Source organism: Lampris incognitus, chromosome 16 (genome assembly GCF_029633865.1).
Source record: "Lampris incognitus isolate fLamInc1 chromosome 16, fLamInc1.hap2, whole genome shotgun sequence".
NCBI lineage: Eukaryota > Metazoa > Chordata > Actinopteri > Lampriformes > Lampridae > Lampris > Lampris incognitus.
The window spans coordinates 34032307-34053491 of record NC_079226.1 but is presented as its reverse complement, the minus strand read 5'-3'; the positions used below and the strand labels follow the sequence as shown (position 1 = coordinate 34053491).

At 43.5% G+C, this 21185-nt stretch overlaps 1 protein-coding gene across 3 annotated transcripts in view; it reads left to right on the top strand.

Annotated features, from left to right (window-relative positions):
* Positions 1–20903, top strand: part of klc1a (kinesin light chain 1a) — a 62899-nt gene extending 41996 nt beyond the window's left edge. Inside the window, exons 12-16 of one of the 3 annotated variants that reach the window (XM_056295212.1) lie at positions 125–233; positions 1808–1942; positions 10938–11068; positions 13241–13307; positions 15646–20903. In XM_056295212.1, coding sequence (XP_056151187.1) covers positions 125–233; positions 1808–1942; positions 10938–11068; positions 13241–13307; positions 15646–15711 — 508 coding nt within the window. In that variant the 3' untranslated portion in view covers positions 15712–20903. Of the gene's footprint in view, positions 1–124; positions 234–1807; positions 1970–10937; positions 11069–13240; positions 13308–15645 lie in introns of all 3 variants that reach the window. The other 2 variants (XM_056295211.1, XM_056295213.1) reach the window with 2 other exon arrangements.
* Positions 20904–21185: the final 282 nt, after the last annotated feature.

The window sequence follows — 21185 nt, the reverse complement described above, 5'->3', positions numbered from 1 at the left end:
TTTTCACAATATTTTGATATATTTACATGATGGTTCCTTCTTCTGGATACTGGAAAATGATTTCCCCTGGCTAAAACAATAATCTGTCATTAAATATTGAAATATTCCTCTTTTCCCCCCATAGCCCCACAGTGACCACCACCCTGAAGAACCTCGGCGCCCTCTACAGGCGGCAGGGCAAATTTGAGGCAGCCGAGACACTGGAGGAAGCTGCCATGCGTTCCAGAAAACAGGTGTGGTGCTTGGGTTGTGTGACCAGTATAACCAGAGGAGTCTGGGCTTTGGTTTGGATGTCAGTGTGCATGTAAAAACAAGAGATAAAGAGGACCTCTTTTTTTACAGTATTAAGCTTTTTATTGTACAAATCAGCAGGGCCTCAGTGAAATGATCTTTTAGAATGTACTGCCCAAACTTTCTTGACCACCCTCATTCTGATGAATATTTTCATTATTTGATTACACTCATTCTTAGGTGTCGGGGGGCTAGGAAAGCAGTTGGGGGCTACCGCCCTGCAATAAACTCAGATCATCGTCCTGTGTTAGCAAGTATCTGCTCTGTTGAGGTGTCACTGAACAAAGCGCTGGATCCCTGCCAGCTTTTAAGTTGCTTTGTAGTTACTGGCACTCTTGCCTCTGACACCCCCCCACCACCACCACCACCACCACCACCACCCCATGCAGCAGGACAAGTAAAAGGAGAAGTTCCCCTTTTGGGGTGTAGTAGAAGTATGTTTGTTTACCATACCTCACATGAAGCGGATGATCCGAACTACTTGCCATGCTGGGTAGAGCAAAGAGTGGAGGTTATTTAATCTGTATCTACTGCTGCTTCATGGTCTCTATGGGGTTACTGTCATTGCAGAATTGCCCACCTCCTACCCTCAGCAATTGTCCTCCATTAGTAGCATCTCGAGATTTCCCTGTCAAGATACCTTCTTGGCATAGAGTAACAGCAAAATGGCTGAAACCATTGGGTTCAGAATATGACCTCTGTAGGAACTAGTTCAGTGACGTTCCATATTAGGTCAGATCTGCGCTACAGTTTGGGTGGTTGGAAACTGATGGTGAGACTGGTATTGCTGGTTATATAACGGGGAACCATCTGGGCCTGGATATTAATGGTAATCACTAGGTTTATTGTCATTGTCATTTTCAGAATTAAATGACAGGAAAACCTCTGCAAAATATTTGGTGTTTTCATGTTTGCAAGCGTTGGTCTCAAGCATGTAATTTGAGTAACCAAAAGTTGGAAAATGGCGCCATGTGTAATTGTGAAATGAGAGGTCAGTTTGTTCTAGCATTAGTCTTTTGTATTCTTCTTGCAATGACATTTTCAAGAATGTAAGTTTTGGCAATCATTCTGCAAGTTATTAAAAAAAATCAAATTATTCAAAGTTCAACAAAAATAAGAGGAAGGGTTTCAATATGAAGGCGTTCACAAATAAACCCAAAGTCCTCTTCTGAAAACACCACAGTTGAAAAGCTCGTTGCTTTGTCTCTGTCAGTATTTTTCCCTAATTGAATAATTGATTCTTCAGGCACGGTCATAGGAAACATCCTGTCTGCACTGTGGTGTTAAAGTGTCACCAGCCTGGTTTTAATTGTGCTGGTGTCCAAATATGCTGTGTGTCTTTGCCTATCTGTTACTTGTCAGTTGATAAGCGTGTAGAGGCCATGCTTAAGCAGCTGATAAACTGTTGTATTAACGATTAAAAGAAGAAGGAAAAAAAGGTGAACGTTGTGGTTATTGCTACCTCATGTATTGTCCGTGTGTGCGCCTGTGTTTTTGCATATGTGTGCATCTCCAGGGTCTGGACACGGTGCACAAGCAGCGAGTGGCGGAGGTCTTGAGTGAGCCAGAGGTGCGGGAGAAGCAGCGGAGCCGTGAAAGCCTGACCTCTGACACGGTGAAGTACGAGAGCGGGCCGGACGGTGGCGAGGAAGTGAGTATGAGCGTGGAGTGGAATGGGGTAAGTACAGTACACAGCCCTCAGCTCATTGCTAAGACCCACAGGGCCAAGCCAGGAGAAAGCAAATATTCACGCCTCATGCCCTGGATTCTCCTCTGAGACAGAAGCCACTGGATAGAAGTTACTGGTATTATCAGTTGTATTAGAATCAATCAACATGTAGGTGCCCAGTGTAGCCACTAACACTGCCAGGGTCAGGGGTTCCATTCCCTGTGTATCAGTCGGGGTTAAAGGTTCTGTCCCCACTGGGCTAACCCCATGCTAAAAGTATATGCACTCCTTTCTCCTTGAAGCTCATTTCAAAACCTACAGCAAACGGCATGTATTGGAGCAACCAGCAGATTATATAATTGCTGCCCATGTATTTTTATTGGCCTGCCATGTTGTTGAGCTAAGTAACATTAACATTTGCATGTCCCCTCTGACAGGCCGATTTTTAAATGGTGCAATTTATTGCATTTGTAAAGCCAGCACACAGACTGTAGCAATAGTCATTAAGACATAATCCACTATCTGCATGCCCTGTGTTCGTCGATCAGAGTTAATCTGAAATCCTTTAGTCAGAGCTCATATGGATGCTTACTTTCCCCAAATTGGTACTCCTTGTGTAAGTGGCTATACTGTGATGTAAAGGACAATAAAAACAACATTTATCTTTCATTTCGCTTTACTGATACTTGCCCAGATAACCATGGTTATTGTTTAAGCTAATTTAAGGCTGTGCTTAACAAGCACAAACATATATAAGATAAAGTTGTCCATTAAAGATAAAATGTTAAATTTAAATCTCGCTAATATTCTGTAGAATAATTATTTCTGAATGGTAATAACACATGTTAGCATTGCAGTCATTTAGTGGCTTCTGTCAAAGATGATACTACCAGGCTGTTTTTGATTTTGTATAATACCTAATGTAGTTCAAATGGTGACTGAGTTGTCAATGCAACATTTTTTTGCTAACCGTTACAGACATGTTTAATTTATTCCTAGATTCTGACAATGCTGATTGACTGTCACAACTACTTAACCACCTGACAACTTAATACAAGGCGCCTTGCTTTTGGTACACTGACACCGTTAATATACTTAGATTAACAAGATCTAATAAAAGCCTAAGCATTCACTCAACCATGTTTTCGTTCTCTGTAGAGTACTGCGTTTACATAGAGCTGCAGTTCCACCTCACTTCCTGACTGTGCAGCAGTTTTAACTGCTTATTATTGCCATTCTTAATATATGCAGTTCCTGCAGTCTTCTGCCTGGTTATACTTAGCAGCTCATGTTAACAAATAACCGCTTCACTCCCTCTCCGTTACACTGCCAGTGCCGTATATGTCTAACAGGGTCGGTACATGAAGGTCTGGCGTTTTCCTTTAGCCTCTAGTCGCTGCAGTGGCAGAACTTGTAGATCAGCGCTCCGCAGGCCACTCAGTCTTTAGCTCTGCAAGGCTGCTGTTCGGAGCTGGCCGGCTCCCATAGCAACAGCGGCTGTAGTGCCCTGGACAACCAATCAGCATCTCTTCCTGTCAGTCTCCTGAATGCCATACCTCAGGTTGTAGTGCTTCAATACAGACACATTAGTGCAATGTGCTGTGTAAGCAAAAAGTTGGCGTATAGCCTCTCAGAGACCATAACAGCATTAATACCTGATCTCTGCACCGGTACTTGGGGGAAACTAGCTTCTCTGGCTTTGGAGAGAGCTCCAGTCCAAAGGATGTTTGATTATTTGATTCAGAAATGCAGCAGCTTGGCTTTTAATCTGATTTTAGCCCGCCGTCATTGATGAAAGGAAGCCATAAATCATGTATACCAGCCAGTGAGCACTTTTGGATAAACAGCAACCTGAAGCCCCTTTCACACACAAAGCCCATGTATGACGCAGGCTACGGAGCACTGTGTTCAAGCTACGTTTGACCATTCATACCGGAAAATTATTGCGGCTAAATACCGGCCGTCGCCATTCTCACAAGACCCGGGTCTGCAGCTTCTGTTCCGTATGTGTCACTGCTGAATAGGGTGGTCATGTTTTAATGTGGCTGCTTCAGTGGTTTTGTTTACAGTGGTGATTCAACATTACAGATGGTCCACTGATTGGTCAGGCAATCCTTGACTTTATAGGATTCCATTTCTTTATTCATTTACCTTAATGCAAAACATTTTGCAAAGAAATTTGCCAAAAAAAAAAAAAACCAAGAAGAAAGAAATCAAATTAAATAATAAATAAATAATAAATAATAAAAAAGAAATAAAACAAAATAAATTTAAAAAATGGAAGAAAAAAAATAAATTTGCAAGGATTTAAACATTTTGACCAACAATGTGAGTAGGTTTTTAGTAAGGTTTGTCTTCACCACACCGTGCCTGCTGGCTCCGAACCAGATCCAAAGCCAGACTTTGTTTGTTTAGATTGTAGGGCTGGGTACCGCCACTGATTTCCCAGATCAATTCGATTCTGATTCACAAGCCCCTGAACTGATTCGATTCAGTTGGGGATATTTCAGTTACAACACCAGTTTTGCTTGGATATGAAAGAGATTCTCACAGAGATAATACTGTAAATTGCACAAGGAACCCTCTAACTTGGTGCATTATTATAAATATTAATGTTTAAATTAAGAATTGACCTCAAAGTAGTTCCCGGTCTGTAATTTCCATTTCACATGTCAGCGGGGGGGACATGAAAAGATCGATTCGGGGATTAAATGAATCGATAATCAGATCATTACGATGATCGATTTGAATTGGGAAAACGATTAATTACACCCAGCCCTATTAGATTGTCAGAAACATCTCATTTAGGCTGCTGCTCTCTGCAAAGCCACATGAAGAACTGTTTTCTTTTACCAGTACCAATAAGTTCTCAGACTACCACCATGACTGTAACACTTGTGTCTCTCTGATTCAACATGGGCTCTGTACTGTACTCTGGACACTTCAGTGTGTGTATTGTATGTTGACTGTACTGTATTTTTATGCCTCTCCTCCATTTTTTTCTTGCTTGTGCCAATGTGTGCAGAGGGAATGCTTTCGAGAATGAAAAGCTTCAGTGTGATTGAACGCCTTTTACTGTCCTACCTCTGCACCCACCCTGTATCAGCTCGATAGCAGCCAACGTGGAGGGGGAACGTCTCCAACACTGCATCCTCAGTTACCATGTAGGCGAACATAGTGAAACTAGGTCTGGGAACAGTTTAACGCCAAGTCGTTGATTATCTTTGGGTGTGTCAGAAGTAACTATTCACATGTCAGTCTCCCAACTGTAAAGATCCTTAAGAGGAGAAAGATGAATAAATGATTGAGGATGGCGGCGTGTCCATCCATGTATCTTGATGAAGCAATGTTGACCACGATGCGAAACCTGTATCCAGCTGCTCACTTTGCCGCTCTTGACACGAACCCAGCCAAGTGCCTAAATTGTAAAGCGAGTTCAAATTGAATTTACATAATGTTTTATTTATTTGCCTTACACACTCACTTAAAGTGAGGTAAAGTGAAAACAACAAACTGTTAAGCTTTGGTATCACAAGCAGCCAGTTTTGGCGAAGACAAAGCAACAGTGCTGAGACAACCAATTTAACTTATTTTAATAATCTAGACGTTAATCTGCTGCTTTTATCATCTCAAAACGTACACGGATCCCCTGACACCGGCTGCTGTCATGCTTCTTCCACCTCCATTCATTCCCCTGTGTGTGTTTACTGTTGGACTAACTCAGTCTCTTGCCAAACCCTATCCAGAAACGCCACCTAGTGGCCAAGCGCACTCACTCCACGTTTCTGAGGTGAGTTTTGTGGCAACATTTTTAGTTGTGCCAACAAAAGTAAATTTAGAGAAAGAACTGTAATTAGTTAATACTCGCAAATGGGTTTAAAAGCCCAAACAAGGGAATAGGTCACAATTTTTATGCAAAAAAAAAACAAAACCCAATTTTCTCTGTGTGTGTGTCTAGCTGGTGGAGTTAGGTGGGTATAAGTGGGCCAGGAAAGCATATTTATTTCCCTACAGTCCACTCTAGCTGGTACTTCTGAAAATTAATATTCCACTCAATATCTGAGAGTATTCTGGACCCTAGAGGATGGTTGGTTATGTTCCAGTGCGTCTGATGTTTAAAAAAGAAAATACTTGCCATAGTCAAGCAATAGTTTTCCAACCTGCTCCTAGATGTCCTGAAGCTATATAGCTATCAAACTGTGATCTTTTGCCCAGTGAAGTCAGGGCTTTCATTATCCTCTAACACCTGACCAGGACCTCTGAAAGCCACAAGGTGTTTCTGGAGCAGGGCGAGGAGGTGTTGAAATCCCATATTTTCCGTTCATCCTGTGTCCTGCATCTGTCACTTCTTTTTGCAAAACCTGTCTACAGCTTGTTTTGGTTTGGTGTTTTCTGGGTCTCTTTTAACAAGCCAGTGGGCGACACCCGAGGCCATCTGGATTGGAGTTTGGAAAATGGCCGATGGCCTTGCACAAGAAATGGAGTAGAATGGGTATTTAATAGGAGCCAAAGTCGGTTAGAGGAGACAGACGGAGCTTCTTGGCTCCGTTGAAATATTATCGTCGAGTAGTTTTCTGAGAACGGAGCACGGATGTGAGGTAAAGTATTGAATATATCAGCCTGCTAAATCAATAAAGGATTATGGTTTTCTGCCCCCACATCAACATTTACCCTCCCTCTGTTCTGGTCATTATATGCAAGCCCACAGAAAATGAAAGAAAACTATGAGCATCTGAGCTTACTTAAGTTGTTGCCTCAGTGTCAGATATATGGATGTCTTCCCTGAGCCTGCCAGTATGGCTGCGAAATATATTACAACATATATCCACAATATGTCCTCGCCATTTGATGGAAGTGGTGTTGTAATATAGCCTTAATCTCTTGCACATCAGTATCGCTGATTTTCGCAACTTTGCTCCCATCGGTTCTTTCTGCGCTGCTTCATTTTTGAAATTAGGAGCACCTATACAAAAAAGGGAAATGCTGTCGAGCCCTGCCTTTGGTGTTGTTCCCACCATTTCTTTGGTCCCACCACCCCGTCTGTGTCCCCCCCCCCTCCATTTCACAGTTCCTGTGTCTCTGTGTAGGTGTAGAGGTCTCTCTCAATCCTGTCAGACTGCAACTGATTCCACTTTCCCTCCATTCTCCCTCACTCTCTCATCTGATCTCTCCATTCCTCCTTTATTACCCCCTAAAAACTGGTCTATCTTTCCTTCTCTGTCATTTTCCTACCTCTCCCTCTCTCTCTCCCTCCCTCTCTTTCTCTCTCTCTCTCTCTCTCTCTCTCTCTCTCTCTCTCTCTCTCTCTCTCTCTCTCTCTCTCTCTCTCTCTCTCTCTCTCTCTCTCTCTCTCTCTCTCTCTCTCTCTCTCTCTCTCTCTCTCTCTCTCTCTCTCTCTCTCTCATCTGACTGGCAGGCATAACTCCAGATGCCTTGTTATGGTTCTAAAACTTTGTCTTCTGCATGACGGACGCCTCGCCTTGCCTCAACCTCTTCGGCTTCGCAGACCCCTTCATCTTCGACTCCCCCCCCCCTTCTCTCTCTCTCTCTCTCTCTTTCTCTCGCTCTCTGTCTCTCTCACCCCCTCCACCGACTCCGGGTTCTGGTGGGATTCTCCATGCCGGGCTGCGCCAGAGCCATAACCTTGCTGCATTACTTATCTGCCATCTTTGGGAATTGGGTTGAGAGGAGAATGTACAACCACACTTGCACTTTCTACCTTGCCGTTCCTGGAGTCTTAAAAGCACTGTATTCTACTCTGTTTGCTGTTGTTGTGGAGGAATGGGGGGTGGGGGCTATCTGTGTGTCACTAAATCGAACCTCTGATCTGTACATCATTCTCTTGGTTGTCTTTTTAACAAGGTAATCTATGCTTCAACACTTCCTGTTTGGCTGTCACCCTCCAGTGTCTTAAGCACTGTACTGTGAACCTCTGTCTCCAGGACATAACTAAATCTCTGCATCTTGTTCTCTATTCCTGAACAGAGTCCTTTTGCTTTATCCCTCTCTGGCTGTCTCTCCCTCCCTCTCTCCTTTCTTTTCTCTTCTCGCTCTCTCGCGATGGCGTGCTCTGTCCTTTATCTGTTTGTGTGACAAAGTTTAATTCAGCATTCTCACCATTTTATGCCATGGGTGAGTCGGAACAGGCCTGCTTCAGCTCGCAGTGACCTGCCACGTTGTAAATACACCAGCTCGCTCATCAGCATGGACGCAGCGCTCGCTTTTTTTAGGCTACTATAATACTGTCGAAGACTATTTAGTTGCTAGTGTGTGTGACTCTAATGCTCCCTGTCATCTTCTGCGATGATGTCAAACTAAAATTGTGTTGTGATGTCATGAACCGGACGGCACAGCAAAGGTGATAGGCTCTATGCACAATGGCGGCGCTTGCCAGTTATTTAGCTAGTAAATGAATGAATTTGAGTTTGTAATTTATGTGCCGCCACAGGGTTAAGTGACCGTTCTGTCAGCTGTATCCATGCTAACTTGTGACGCTTTAGGCTAGTTCAGACGCGGTAAGCTCGGTGCATAGAGCCTATTCATCCTCTGTATATCAATGTATATAGATGTCACGTTGGTAGGGTTGGGGTGTGGGGGTGGGCGGTAGAGGGTTGGCTGGAAGGGAACACCGGGCTTGCTCTGTGCTTTTGTTGGAAATTACAAATATACTCTTCTTCATGACTCCTGCTACTAATCTACTCTGTCCTGTCTTGTTTGTGCATCTGACGGTTTTGTCTTTCTTAACTTCTAATAAAAACGTAACTCCTTTGCTCACCCACATCTTTGCCCGTCTCCTCTTTGTGTGCTTCCTCTTTTTCCTCTCTCTTGTGTGTGTGTGTGTGTGTGTGTGTGTGTGTGTGTGTGTGTGTGTGTGTGTGTGTGTGTGTGTGTGTGTGTGTGTGTGTGTGTGTGTGTGTGTGTGTGTGTGTGTGTGTGTGTGTGCGTGCGTGCGTGTGTTTGTTGATCATAACTGAACTGGCCCTGGTGGTCAGTCATATTCCATAGAACTTATTTTAACTTTGTTTTAGCTGAGTTTGAACACATCTGTAATGCGTCTCATGTGTTAAGGTATACTGATATTCTCCTGAATTTACTAAAATTAAAATATTGAGACTGACATGGTGTGATAGCGAATACATTTTAAGTTGAAGTTAATTTTAAGTTGGCCATTGAAAGGACTATACATTTTATTTATTGACATATATGTAGGTATGTATATATATGTATGTAGGGTGGCGCAGTGGTTAGCGCAGTCACCTCACAGCAAGAAGGTCCTGGGTTCGAGCCCCGGGGTTGTCCAACCTTGGGGGTCGTCCCGGGTTGTCCTCTGTGTGGAGTTTGCATGTTCTCCCCTTTGTCTGTGTGGGTTTCCTCCGGGTGCTCCGGTTTCCTCCCACAGTCCAAAGACATGTAGGTCAGGTGAATCGGCCGTACTAAGTGGTCCCTAGGTGTGAGCGTGTGTGTGTGTGTATGTATGTATGTGTGTGTGTGTGTGTGTGTATGTGTGTTGGCCCTGGGATGGCCTGGTGGCCTGTCTAGGGTGTCTCCCCGCCTGCCGCCCAATGACTGCTGGGATAGGCTCCAGCATCCCCGCGACCCTGAGCAGGATAAGCGGTTTGGATAATGGATGGATGGATGGGTGTGATAGCAGTCCTGGGCACTGCTTGGGAGATTGTGCCAGTGTTGTTATTCAAATGACACAAGCAGAGCATCACCAGGTGCAGTTAAAGCTGTCCAAGTGAAATTAGACGAGTGGTTGCCTGCGTCACCACAGCCTTATTTGCCACACTCATCCAGAAACTAGTCATTCATTTTGAGCAGTTCATGAATAAATTTCATGTTTACATTTCTGAAATGAGGAAATAATAATCAAAAAAAAAGTCTTGATATGTCAAGTGTTCATCTGTTCTCACCAGTAATTGATTAGTTCTATTAGAGGCATTATTTCTAGATTAGGTTGATATTATCAAGTCTTTATTGTATTTTGGTTGTGTTGCTGTATGTCACACAAGAATGTTGGAAAGAGCAATCTCCCCCCCCCCTTTCTCCCCAATTGTACCTGGCCAATCACCCTGCTCTCTGAGCCATCCCGGTCGCTGCTCCACCCCCCCCCTGCCGATCCGGGGAGGGCTGCAGACTACTACATGCCTCCTCCTATACATGTGGAGTCGCCAGCCGCTTCTTTTCACTTGACAGTGAAGAGTTTCACCAGGGAGAAGTAGTGTGTGGAAGGATCACGCTATTCCCTCCAGTTCCCCCCCTGAACGGGCGCCCTGACCAACCAACCAGAGGAGGTGCTAGTGCAGCGACCAGGACACATACCCACATCCGGCCTCCCACCCGCAGACATGGCCAAATGTGTCTGTAGGGTTGCCCAACCAAGAATGTCGGCAACAGCAACCTTTTCCTTCTTGATTAGCATTATTGTGAAGTGCTTTGGCCATAACATCATGATTCATTATCTGTCCTGGACAGCAAACCTGTGAGACTGGCCCTCTGATATAGTTCATCGGTCGCTGTCAGGCCGCCTTCTCAAGACAGGAGCACACGTCTCACATCACCGCGTGTCATCTCCCTGACATGGTTACTGGCTGATGTCATCTCTGTCCTCGAAGTGAACAAATCACATGACATCCCCATTTAAAAGTAGTGTCTCCGAGTCGATACTCAGGAGACACGGAGAGAAGCTTGTCCAAATAATGATAAAATGAAAGTCACCCACGGTGGAAGTACAGCACACTGAGAAAAGTCAATTTGTGCGCAGTTGTCACAGTCTGTCTGCATTGCTGCATGATATAAGCATGTGAGATTGTGCACTTTTGAGTGTGTTGGCGTGTGTGTAGGCATCTCTTAAGTATGTGTGTGTTTGAATGGAAAATGGCGTGTCTGTTGAGTGCCTACTTGAACGGGGTTGCGGCTGTGCGTTTGGTGTTTGGTGTGTGCGGTGCACGTGTAACCCTGTGACCTCTCTCATCAGGATGGCTCGGGCTCGCTGAAGAGGAGCGGATCCTTCAGTAAACTGCGAGCGTCTATTCGCCGCAGCAGCGAGAAGCTGGTCCGCAAGCTGAAAGGAGGCTCCTCACGAGACAGTGAGCCCAAAAACCCCGGGTAACTATCTGTCGGCGCCCGACTCCACAACTGCACTGACTTATAAACATGAATGCACTGGAGCCTCACAGGCACGGGAGCTTCGTCTCTCCAAAAACCCCTCCTGTCCACGGTTGGTGTATTAACAAAAAAAAAACGGATTCTCTCTGGTTGGGTGGGGGTTAGGTGGTGTTACTGAAGCTCTGTTTTGCACATGAAATGAAACAAGGGAGCTGTTATTGGCACTTAACACGTTTTTCCAACTGCATAGTGAGCCATGCTGTACTCATTCCTCAGTTCAATATGTTTTCTAGCTCATCTTTAATAGTCTGGTAAGGCAGACAGCTCATGGTGGAGGACTTCAACACATTTGGCCGGGGGGGTGTTATTCAGGGTGGTGCTGGCATGCTGCTCTTCGACAGAAACCATACCAAGCTTGCTCAGCATTTCGATGAAAAACCAAAGGGCGCTGACAGAGTATTGAACTGTAGTAGGACAGGAATAGGTACAGACTGCGGTGGGAAAGGCGTTAACACAAACGGGCGCTTATCTCGTAGCGTCGCTCACGTGCCCACGCGGTGACTCGCCACATGTGCCGTGTCCCCTACCAGACACCAATGGCTGCTTTTCAAATGCCTCTCTGCTCTTATTTTAGCTTCCGCAACACATTTTGTTTTTAACCACTAATAGGCTTATTTATTCCTTCTTGTGGCGCTGGACTATTTATTTCATTTGGTTTTGGAATATAGTTCATTTTTATTAACTTTGGAATTTTATTGTTTTCATTTTTTGCTTTGTGAGTTTTATTTTGAACATTACTTGTCTGCATGGCTGTTGTTTCATTGTCACTTCTACGCTGTTTTGTTTTGTTTTTTTATTTATGAATAAACTTGCCCGGTGACTGTATCCTTGCATGCCTCATCTGTGTGCTGACTGGTTTCCGTTTCCCCTCTCTGTGGCCGGCGCTGAAGTCGTGCTTCATCGTCACCGTTAGCGTAAGTCAGGGATAGGCAACATGGTCCAGGAAGGTCCGGTGTGGGTGCAGGTCTTTGTTCCAACCAAGCAGTTACACACCTGAGTCTACAAATCAAGGTCCTTAGCAAAGACTGTTGGTTGACTGATAGAATCAGGTGTGTAACTGCTTGGTCGGAACAAAGACCTGCACCCACACTGGACCTTCCTGGACCATGTTGCCTATGCCTGGCGTAAGTGATGGCCTCGCTGCGGCTCACAGCGCTGATGTCAGTAATGTCCTGCCAAAAATATATGACTAAACAAGACATGTAAGTCTTCAAATGTTAGTTTTCATGAAATAATTGGGAAAACGCTGCTTGTTGGCTGACTTTTTTGGGGGGGGGGGGCTTGGGTTTTGAATTCCAGCTTAGCTGAGGAGATGCTATCTCCGAGCAAGCTGCCCTTTCAGAAGGTGGTCACTTCTCCAAGAACATTTTGAAACAAGTTGAACTTTGTAAGAAGTAGGAAATAATCTCATTTCATTGGCAGATTTTTTTTGCTCCACTTGGTAAAAACTGAAACTTTAAGCTCGAACCACAAATTGGATCATAGTTAAGGGTGGAGGCTTTTGTAGTGTGTCTGTGCTGAGCTCAGGACTTTGGATTCTGACGCCGCTACTTATTCGGGCTCACGTATGTCAGCAGCATTCTGCATCTTATTCTTCGTACTGTGGAAAAAGTATATTTTGGCAGAACGTGTGCAGTTCAGTATATTATTTACTATCGTCAACTGTACATACGCTCTGTCTCCTGCACAATATGGCGGAAGTTGTGGTGTATTTGCAATGAAGAGAGGCTGTTGAGGTTTGTGTTGTGCATGTTAATACCTTGTGAAGCATTGAGCGTAATGTGTATAACTTGCACGCTGGTGGGGTGGATGTTCACTATTTAACCCAAACGGGGCAAACGTGGCGTGTTGAACATTTGGGACCGTCCTTGTAAGTATGACGTCATGTTACCTGGTGGTGGTGAAACTAACCTGTGCCCGGTTTTCATTCATGTCATTAACATCACATGTTCCATTATCACTGAGCTGAAATGAATAAAAAATTAAAGGAAAAAACCCACCTCCCTCACCCCTCCATCTTGACCCACACGCCCCACCCCCTCCCCCTCCCCCTTCCCCTCACCCCACCAGTCCTCACTGACATCTCCTTGCATGTCACTGTTCTGGGTACAGCATGAAGCGCGCCAGCTCACTGGGGGTTCTTAACGTGGCGGACAAGGCTGCAGGTGACCACTACCAAGTAAGGACCCCAACTGTCAGCACATGTCTACACCAGATAGGTCAAAGGTCAAACAGTATCTGCAAATATCTCTGTGTGTGTGTGTGTGTGTGGTGGTGGTGGTGGGGGGGTCATTTCAGTCTTGCAGTGGTAGGCTGGACAATATGGCACGGTAATATGTCCGGTAATGGACTGTACTGAAAATTAAATAGAAAAAAGAAAAATCGATGTTAGTGGAGAGAATTACCCGTCTCTTGAGAAATAAGAAAAATCGGTTTCCATCATTTTGGTGCGTAACGCCTGTCAGCATTTCCACCTCAGGCGATCGTCAAACATGGTCAGGAGATTTTCTTACAACTTCAAAATTCACTTAAAAGTGGTTGTGATGGAGACGTAGCGGACCCTGAACCTCTGTAAGTACTTATTAATTCAGTTACTGGCTACAGATCGGTCATCATTTTTATATTAGAATTTCAAATCCACACATTTGAACCATATTGGGTGAGGATGTCAAACCAAAGCCATATGAGCCAACCTGACAGCACAGTCATGTCACAGCTTTTCTTGGTGGAATTGGCACAACGATCATCTGGCATAATATCATAGGCCTTGCCATGCATTTTCAAATCCATATTATATATATATATATATATATGGTTAGCGCTGTCACCTCACAGCAAGAAGGTCCTGGGTTTGAACCCTGTGGTTGTCCAACCTTGGAGGTTCATCCCAGGTCGTCCTCTGTTTTGAGTTTGCATGTTCTCCCCGTGTCTGCGGTGGGTTTTCCCCGGGTGCTCCGGTTTCCCCCACCATCAAAAAGACATGCATGGTGGGGTCAGTACTCCTGTCTGTGCCCTTGACAGAGGCATGGCAAGATGAACTGGAGTTGGTCCCCGGGTGCTGCATGGCAGCTGCCCAGTGCTCCTAGCTACACAGCCAGGATGGGTTAAATGCGAAGAATAATTTCCCCACGGGGATCAATAAAGTATCTCAAAATCAAAAATAACGAAGGGTGGGTGATAAATACCATAGGTGTCACAGTATAAGTAATTATGTACTTGTACTTGCATGTGTGCAAGTAACCTGCTAACATCTATTTCAGCATCTCTGATATATTCTCTGCACCATTGCACCTTATCACCTCTTATTTCACCTGTATAAGTCAACCCTTGTGGGCTGTCTCGGTGTACTTAGCATAGAATAACAACACTATAACACAACTGTTGTAGTGTTGTTATTCTATGTTAGGCACACCGAGAGAGCCACAAAACCGGAGTCAAATTGCATGTATGTGCAAACCTACAGGGCCAGTAAACATGATTCTGAGTGTCGGGAAGGTTGCAGCAGACCTGTTCTACATAACAAGTTATTGGCATGTTTAACAACAGAGGACCCCCCCCCCTTGTGTTAGACGCCACCCAGCTGGTACTCCAAGTCGCATAAAACACAAAACTATTTGCAAATACTGTTTGAACCACACAATTGCTCCTTTTCTCCTACTTTTCTCCCTCTCACTTCAGACTCCATCTTCTCTGGCCCCTCCCCCATTCTATTTATCTACCTGCTCTCTCTCTCTCTCTCTCTCCTTTTTTTTTGCATCATCTTCTTTTCTTTTTTTTTGTTGCCTTTTTCTAATATGTGCTGTCTCTTTTTTGTGTTGAGCTGTCCCATAAATGGTCCCTGTGTTTAGGATTGTGGCCAAACCAGCTTGAGTATCTGTCCTCACAGGCAGCCGTGTTGAACTAATGACACACCAGTCATAACGTGTGTGTGTGTGTGGCTCACTAACACAACACAATGTCCCCATCGTACTGAACTCATCTTACATCTGCAGTAACAAGTGTGTTTAGATGAGGGTGAGAGGATTAGAAAATTGGTGGCAGTGAAAGGTCTCTCTCTCGCTCGCTCGCTCGCTCGCTCTAACTTTGTATTGGGCTTGGCTTTGGTAATGAGGCGATTGGACCTCCATGCTGACACACAGCGGTGATATGGCTGTGATCAGATCATAAGGGCCATTACATGATGTAGAGCCTTGTGTTTGCATCGCAAGTGTCCATCATGTCTTTGTTGCTTTTTACACTGTTGTCTTGTGGTAGGAGGAGCAGTGACCTGTGATGAACCTTTGGCATGTTTTTCGGATTTGCAATTGCAACTTTTACGTTGACCGTTGTTCTCGTTCATACTACCGTATTATAAGGAACAGCTTCAAAAGTTAGGCCACTTCAGAAAAAGTTAACGTTTTTATTTTTACCATTAAGGTTCAAAAACCTGATAACAAACATCTCTCCAACTGACTGACCCTGTGTATTCCCGTTTATATTCCTTCTCACTGCCTTTTTTTTCTTCTTTTTTTCCCCAGGAACGAAATAATTGTCTGAGGAAAAGTCGAGACCTGAGTGCCAGCCACACTGACCTGGCGCGTTGAAGGTTTTCCCTGAGAGGAGCTGACAGGCAGACCCTGGAAGGGTTGTAGAGGTGATGAACAACTGTTGAGGAGATCGTCCATCAAATCTTCACAGGCACTTCTAGTTTCTCTGGTTCTTCACCGTGTACATAGCTATTTGTGAAAGCTTGACAGTCCCATTATAAATAAATGCCTTACCAGCTCGGTCACATCTTCAGCATCACACTACCTACCAGCCGGTCACCGCAGAGCCGGCAGTGTAGGATTCTAACTTCTCGTTGCACTTTTAAAGACGTGTTTTTGTGCTAGTGTGCTCTAGGGTGTGTTATCGTGGTGTTGTATGAGAGAGTATAGTAATACTATATTTTTCAGACTTGAGTGTAGTTGTGTTTAATTGTATATGTGTGTGTGTGTGTGTGTGTGTGGGTGTGTGCGTGCTTTTTTTGTCGCCTGAGAGATTGCCGTCATGAATTAGCGTGATTAGTCCCTTCTTCTGTAATATAACTTGAATGGAGTAACTGAGTTCCAGTTGACCTTCTCCCTCTGTCATTTGAAGAGATAGCTTTCGATGTATTAAGCTCTATGTTTACATTTTGGGAGTTTGTACATTTGTTTCTTTTTTCCCCACCCTTGAGTTTTGTTTTTTCTTTCCTTGAGCTGCTCCAAAGGGCATCTTTTATCTAACGAAAGCCTTTAGAAGAGACCTTGAGAATACAAGGCCCGTCTTAAGCGATACCGAGTCTCAGCCTACTCTAGAATGACGTAGTGAGGCAGAAACACTGACACATGAAGGCCATCCGGAACTTTCTCAGGTTTGACACAATATTCAGCCAGCAATCTTCCTTGCTTTTCTTTTGTTTTTGACACCGATTGCTACGATACTTAAACACCAATGTTTTAGAACCAAATGCTGTTGTGAATAATGGTTGGAGAGATGTTACCGCCCTGTTTACCGGTTCGGCTCCTACCAGGTTGTCGTCATGTGCCGAATGACCAGACTATGCTTTACCAGTTGAGTAATGTCAAGTTTTTAATCATCGGCAGGCCTAAATTCAGAGTTATCCAAATGAAAGAAAGATTATTGTTATTGTAAATGAGTATTTACAGAAAACGTTCAAGGTAGAATTTAGTGATGGTCTTATTATAGCCCTGCGCTCCTGTCTGGTAATAACTTACACATTGCCCCAATGCACACTTAACTCTGACTTATTTTCACTATACCGTGGCCTTTTAATATGGTTACTATCCTACTGTTTCCCTTCTTTTATCAGAAATAATTCATAATATATATGGTCATGAACCAACTGATGATTTTTGGAGGGGTGAATAAGCAGTCCCTAAAAAAAACTGACCCTTGCATAAATTTAATTTTAGGCTATTATTATTTACAACACAGCTAGTAGTGCATTACATTAGACTATTAAGAGCCACTTGAATATTGAAAATAAAGCCAGCCAAGACTGCCATCAGAGCACTTGAGCAAAGCACGCCGTTTTGTAAACGAAGTTAGCCTTAACGCGTTGAGCTTTATTATTAGTATGCTGTTGTGTGCAGGGCTGTTGCAGCAAATCAGCCAGTGTTGGTTGAGCCCAGTCCACAGTCCAATATGCATACTAAAACTAGAATTCATACCTTCGTTGTTGAATAACGCAGTGTTTCCTCATTCCCAAGAATAGGCCTAAAAGTAGCACACTGTGCTTATTGGCCCTGGATCTTCATCAGGTACCACCCACAAAACCATCTCTTCAAAATTACAAACGTATGCTGCGTTTAGGCCTTGGGTAGACCAGTCACCGTAGATGCCTGGTTGTAGAACATGATGAGAGGAAGGAATTTCAATTTATGCAATATTGTTAAATGCACCTATTATCAAAGTATCAGTGATTGTGCTTACAGTGCTCAGTGTAACTGATCCAAGGAAACAAACAAACAAACAGGGACAAGCCAATATTACGTTAGTCTCCAAAGTTCCACAAAGCCATGCGTCACAACTCATAAACTTGGGTATCATCGACATAGCCTGAGTTTACGACTTGTATTTATAACTTTAGTGACCATTCGGGCACAGCCTCCTGGTGATAAATTCGGGAAATATACCACTTAATAAATGTTTGACTTAATAATTCGCAGCAGCACCAGGTTTTTCCTCCACTTGCTGCCATTTTCTCTCCTTTGACTTGACATCCGTGCTCATCCTACACTACATTCGCTGTGCCCTGTGCTTATATAGTAGCATATGCTTAAATACCTTGGGACTGTGGTGACATCTGAGAAGACTTGCCCACAGGCTGCAGGTCCAAATTTGATTGGTTGATCAATTTCAACCCAAAATTACGCTGTCATTAATTAAATAGCCATGGTATTCTGTTGATATCCTGAAGGTCCTGATCCAGTCTAGATACCCCTTCTCCCCAGAGGCACCAGAGAAACCTGTTCGGATTGGTTCAAGTTCTTCTTCCACCACACATCGTCAAAAAGTTAATTGCGCAGATGGCGTTACCTAGCCTTAACCTCTTGAAGACACATAAACAAATGTATTACGTCAGCCTATTCGTCTTCTGCTGTCTGAGGATCTGTATGGCCTTCAGTCAAGCTCTTGAAGGCCAGGATGGTTCACCACTAAAAGATCATTATCAATCAAATGGTGGATATGACACTCACACATTATACGAATAATAAAAAGAAACATCTCGGTGAAGCATAGTATTGATCAGCAGTTATGCTCGTGATTTTTACACAGCAACTATCTTAATGTCTGAAGCCTTTTTGTATTGTAGTAGGAAAAATTCCTGATACAAAATGATCGGCTTTTTGGCCTACTATATCTGAAGTGGGAGCTTTGGACCAGGTAGGGAGCTATAGTCCCTAATTTGCAGGGTTTACCAAAAATAAACTTTAGACAAAGTCTAACTCATCATTTGTTCTGTTTACTTGCAGTCCACTAAAATAAACTGACCTGTGCCTAGCTGTGTGTTTGCTAGTACCCAGCATGGGCCGTTGTTGGAACATGCTTCAATACTGAACAAGCAGTGAGGGATTTGCACTGGAAATATTGGATAGGCTGAAATTATTCTCATACAGTTTATTTTATGTTGATTTTTATATTCACCTACTCGGAAAGGATTGTGACTTGTGCAGTACCCGCATTTTCTTTCTAGAAGACATAGTTGTACAGATGAACATATTATATTTTTTTGACAAGGGATTTGTGTTTTTATTATGCGCAGTGTGCAATATGCTCTTGTTTGGTGTTTCTTTTCATTGGGAAATTGTAATACCCATTATTAGGAACTGTAAGTTTGATAAGGCTGTTTCACCCAATGTCCATGTACAACCACTATCCTGTGTATGTGAGGGGTTTCATTCCAAAATGCAATAGGTATATTTTAGAGGGTAAAAATCTAACTTGATGTTTGCTGCTTTTAAAAAAACGTCACAAATTATTGCATCCTGAACATATAAAAAACTTATAAGTAAAGTACTCATGAGAGCAATGTTCAATAACAGACATCAAATTTCACTTTCATGGCAGAAAACATACAGGCTACTCTGGGCAAGCGTCACATTTTTAGGTTGGCAGATATCAAATTTTGGAATTAAACTCTTTATATATATATTGTTTTAGTGATGACTTTGGAAAACTCTCTGCATGTTAAAATAGTCTAGGCACACTTTGTCTTTACGGTTCAAAGTTTAGTGTGTTGAAATGTCCAAGCTGACTGTTGATCAGTCTGTTTCCACATGCTTAGTGTTTTTGTCCCTTTTGGTTTGCTGTAGAGGCTCTGCAGAGCAACGAGGCACATAAATCAAGGTAGTCTATGAGTGGCTGTAAACCAGACAGCTTAAGTAGTTTGCTCTCCTAGCAGCTTTTTCCTGTCAGCAAGACGTTCCTTTGTGACCGAGGCGACAGTGTTGAGGCAGGAGCTTGTCCAAACTGTTGCCCTATGGACACATTTAGGCCTACACTGGACTGCACAGGAGAGGCAGACAAGCATAGAAATCCACAGAAAACACCAGCCATATACTGGTCAGGAAGGAAATAATAAAACCTTTCTGGAGATCCACTATAACGTCCTGTTTTTTATTATTATTATTCTTAATAACAGATGCATTGTATGAGCTGCAATTATAAATAAAAGTGAATGTAAATGAAGCAGAGACAGTAAATATTTTTTAGTATACTGTTCCCTGAACATAAAGGGCTGGAGAGGTACAGAATAATTTATTCCCTGTTAAATCATTGCAGGCAATAGTTGTCTTCCGTCCAATTTGTGCCGTTTTGCATTTTGCAAATGTGCAATTTCCCCCTCCCTGTCTGTGGACGGTGTTGGTGTATGTATGAAGACCGACCGGTAAAAAAAAAAAAGAAGTTTTCTCAGGCAGTGATTTGATAAGGCGTTGGGGTTGTGAAGGAGTGGCATCTCCTGTTTTAACACAAGATGTTTGTTCTCTCCCATTTGTTCCATAGGCTTTAGGGGGGGGGGTACATTAAAACAACTCCTAACCTCCTTGTCGGGTAGTGTTGTGGAGGGCATAAGCAGGGGTGCTGCCAGAAGTTCTCAGCACCCAGACGAAGCATGAGTTTACCCCGAGCCGTTGTCTTATTCCTCTGGGGCCATCTCATGAGGAAATGTGGTATCAAGGGTCTAGAGGAAGCAGTAGATTATACTACTGTACCCCCCCCCCCTCCACACACACACACACGCTTCTTTGTTTTTTCCTGTGCTGACAGCATCCCTGCACGGTGACCCTTTTGTATTAGAGCACATTTTTTGTTTTTGTAGTATATTTGGAAAGTAATGCTGCGGTGGAGCATATATTAAAGTAGGAGTACTTTTCAAACAGTCCATGGATCAGAATTATAGAGAACAGAAACTTCTGAAAACTGTGATGAAAATGGAGAGAACGGGCACTGATTTGCTCTCCGTTTGAAACGGCGTGTTTTTCATTATGTGTAGCTGCAGACCTGCAAATGTCCCTAGTAAATATTGGATGAGGGCCGGGTGGATAGATGGACCTGCTGGCAGCAGCAGAACAGGCGCAGTCAGACTTTGTTACTGTCACATTACACTGTAAGTTTGGGGGGGGGGGAGAAAGATGACCATAACTATTGTGATATTACACTTTCTTCGCCTGAACTGTAGACGTTTGTCCAGAAAAAAAAACATTGTATGGTGTAAAATGTAATTGGAAGAATAAAATAATAAAATCCATTGGTACCTTTTGTGTATTTGTTTTTTTTTATGCCAGTCTTATGTTTTTTTGTTTTTTTTGGTTTAACTGGTGTTGACATAACCGGATGTGAGCTGCCGACACCTGTCAAAAATAAAATAAAAACACGGACGCCCAGATGACAGTTTTACTGTAGCGCCCCCTGCTGTATAGTGATGGTAAACGCGCTCACGGCATGTTTAATAGCGGCGAACATCGACGGAAAATAGCGACGCGTTCATGTTTGAGTGAGGAACGACGTTTACCGTCTTGTATTTATACAC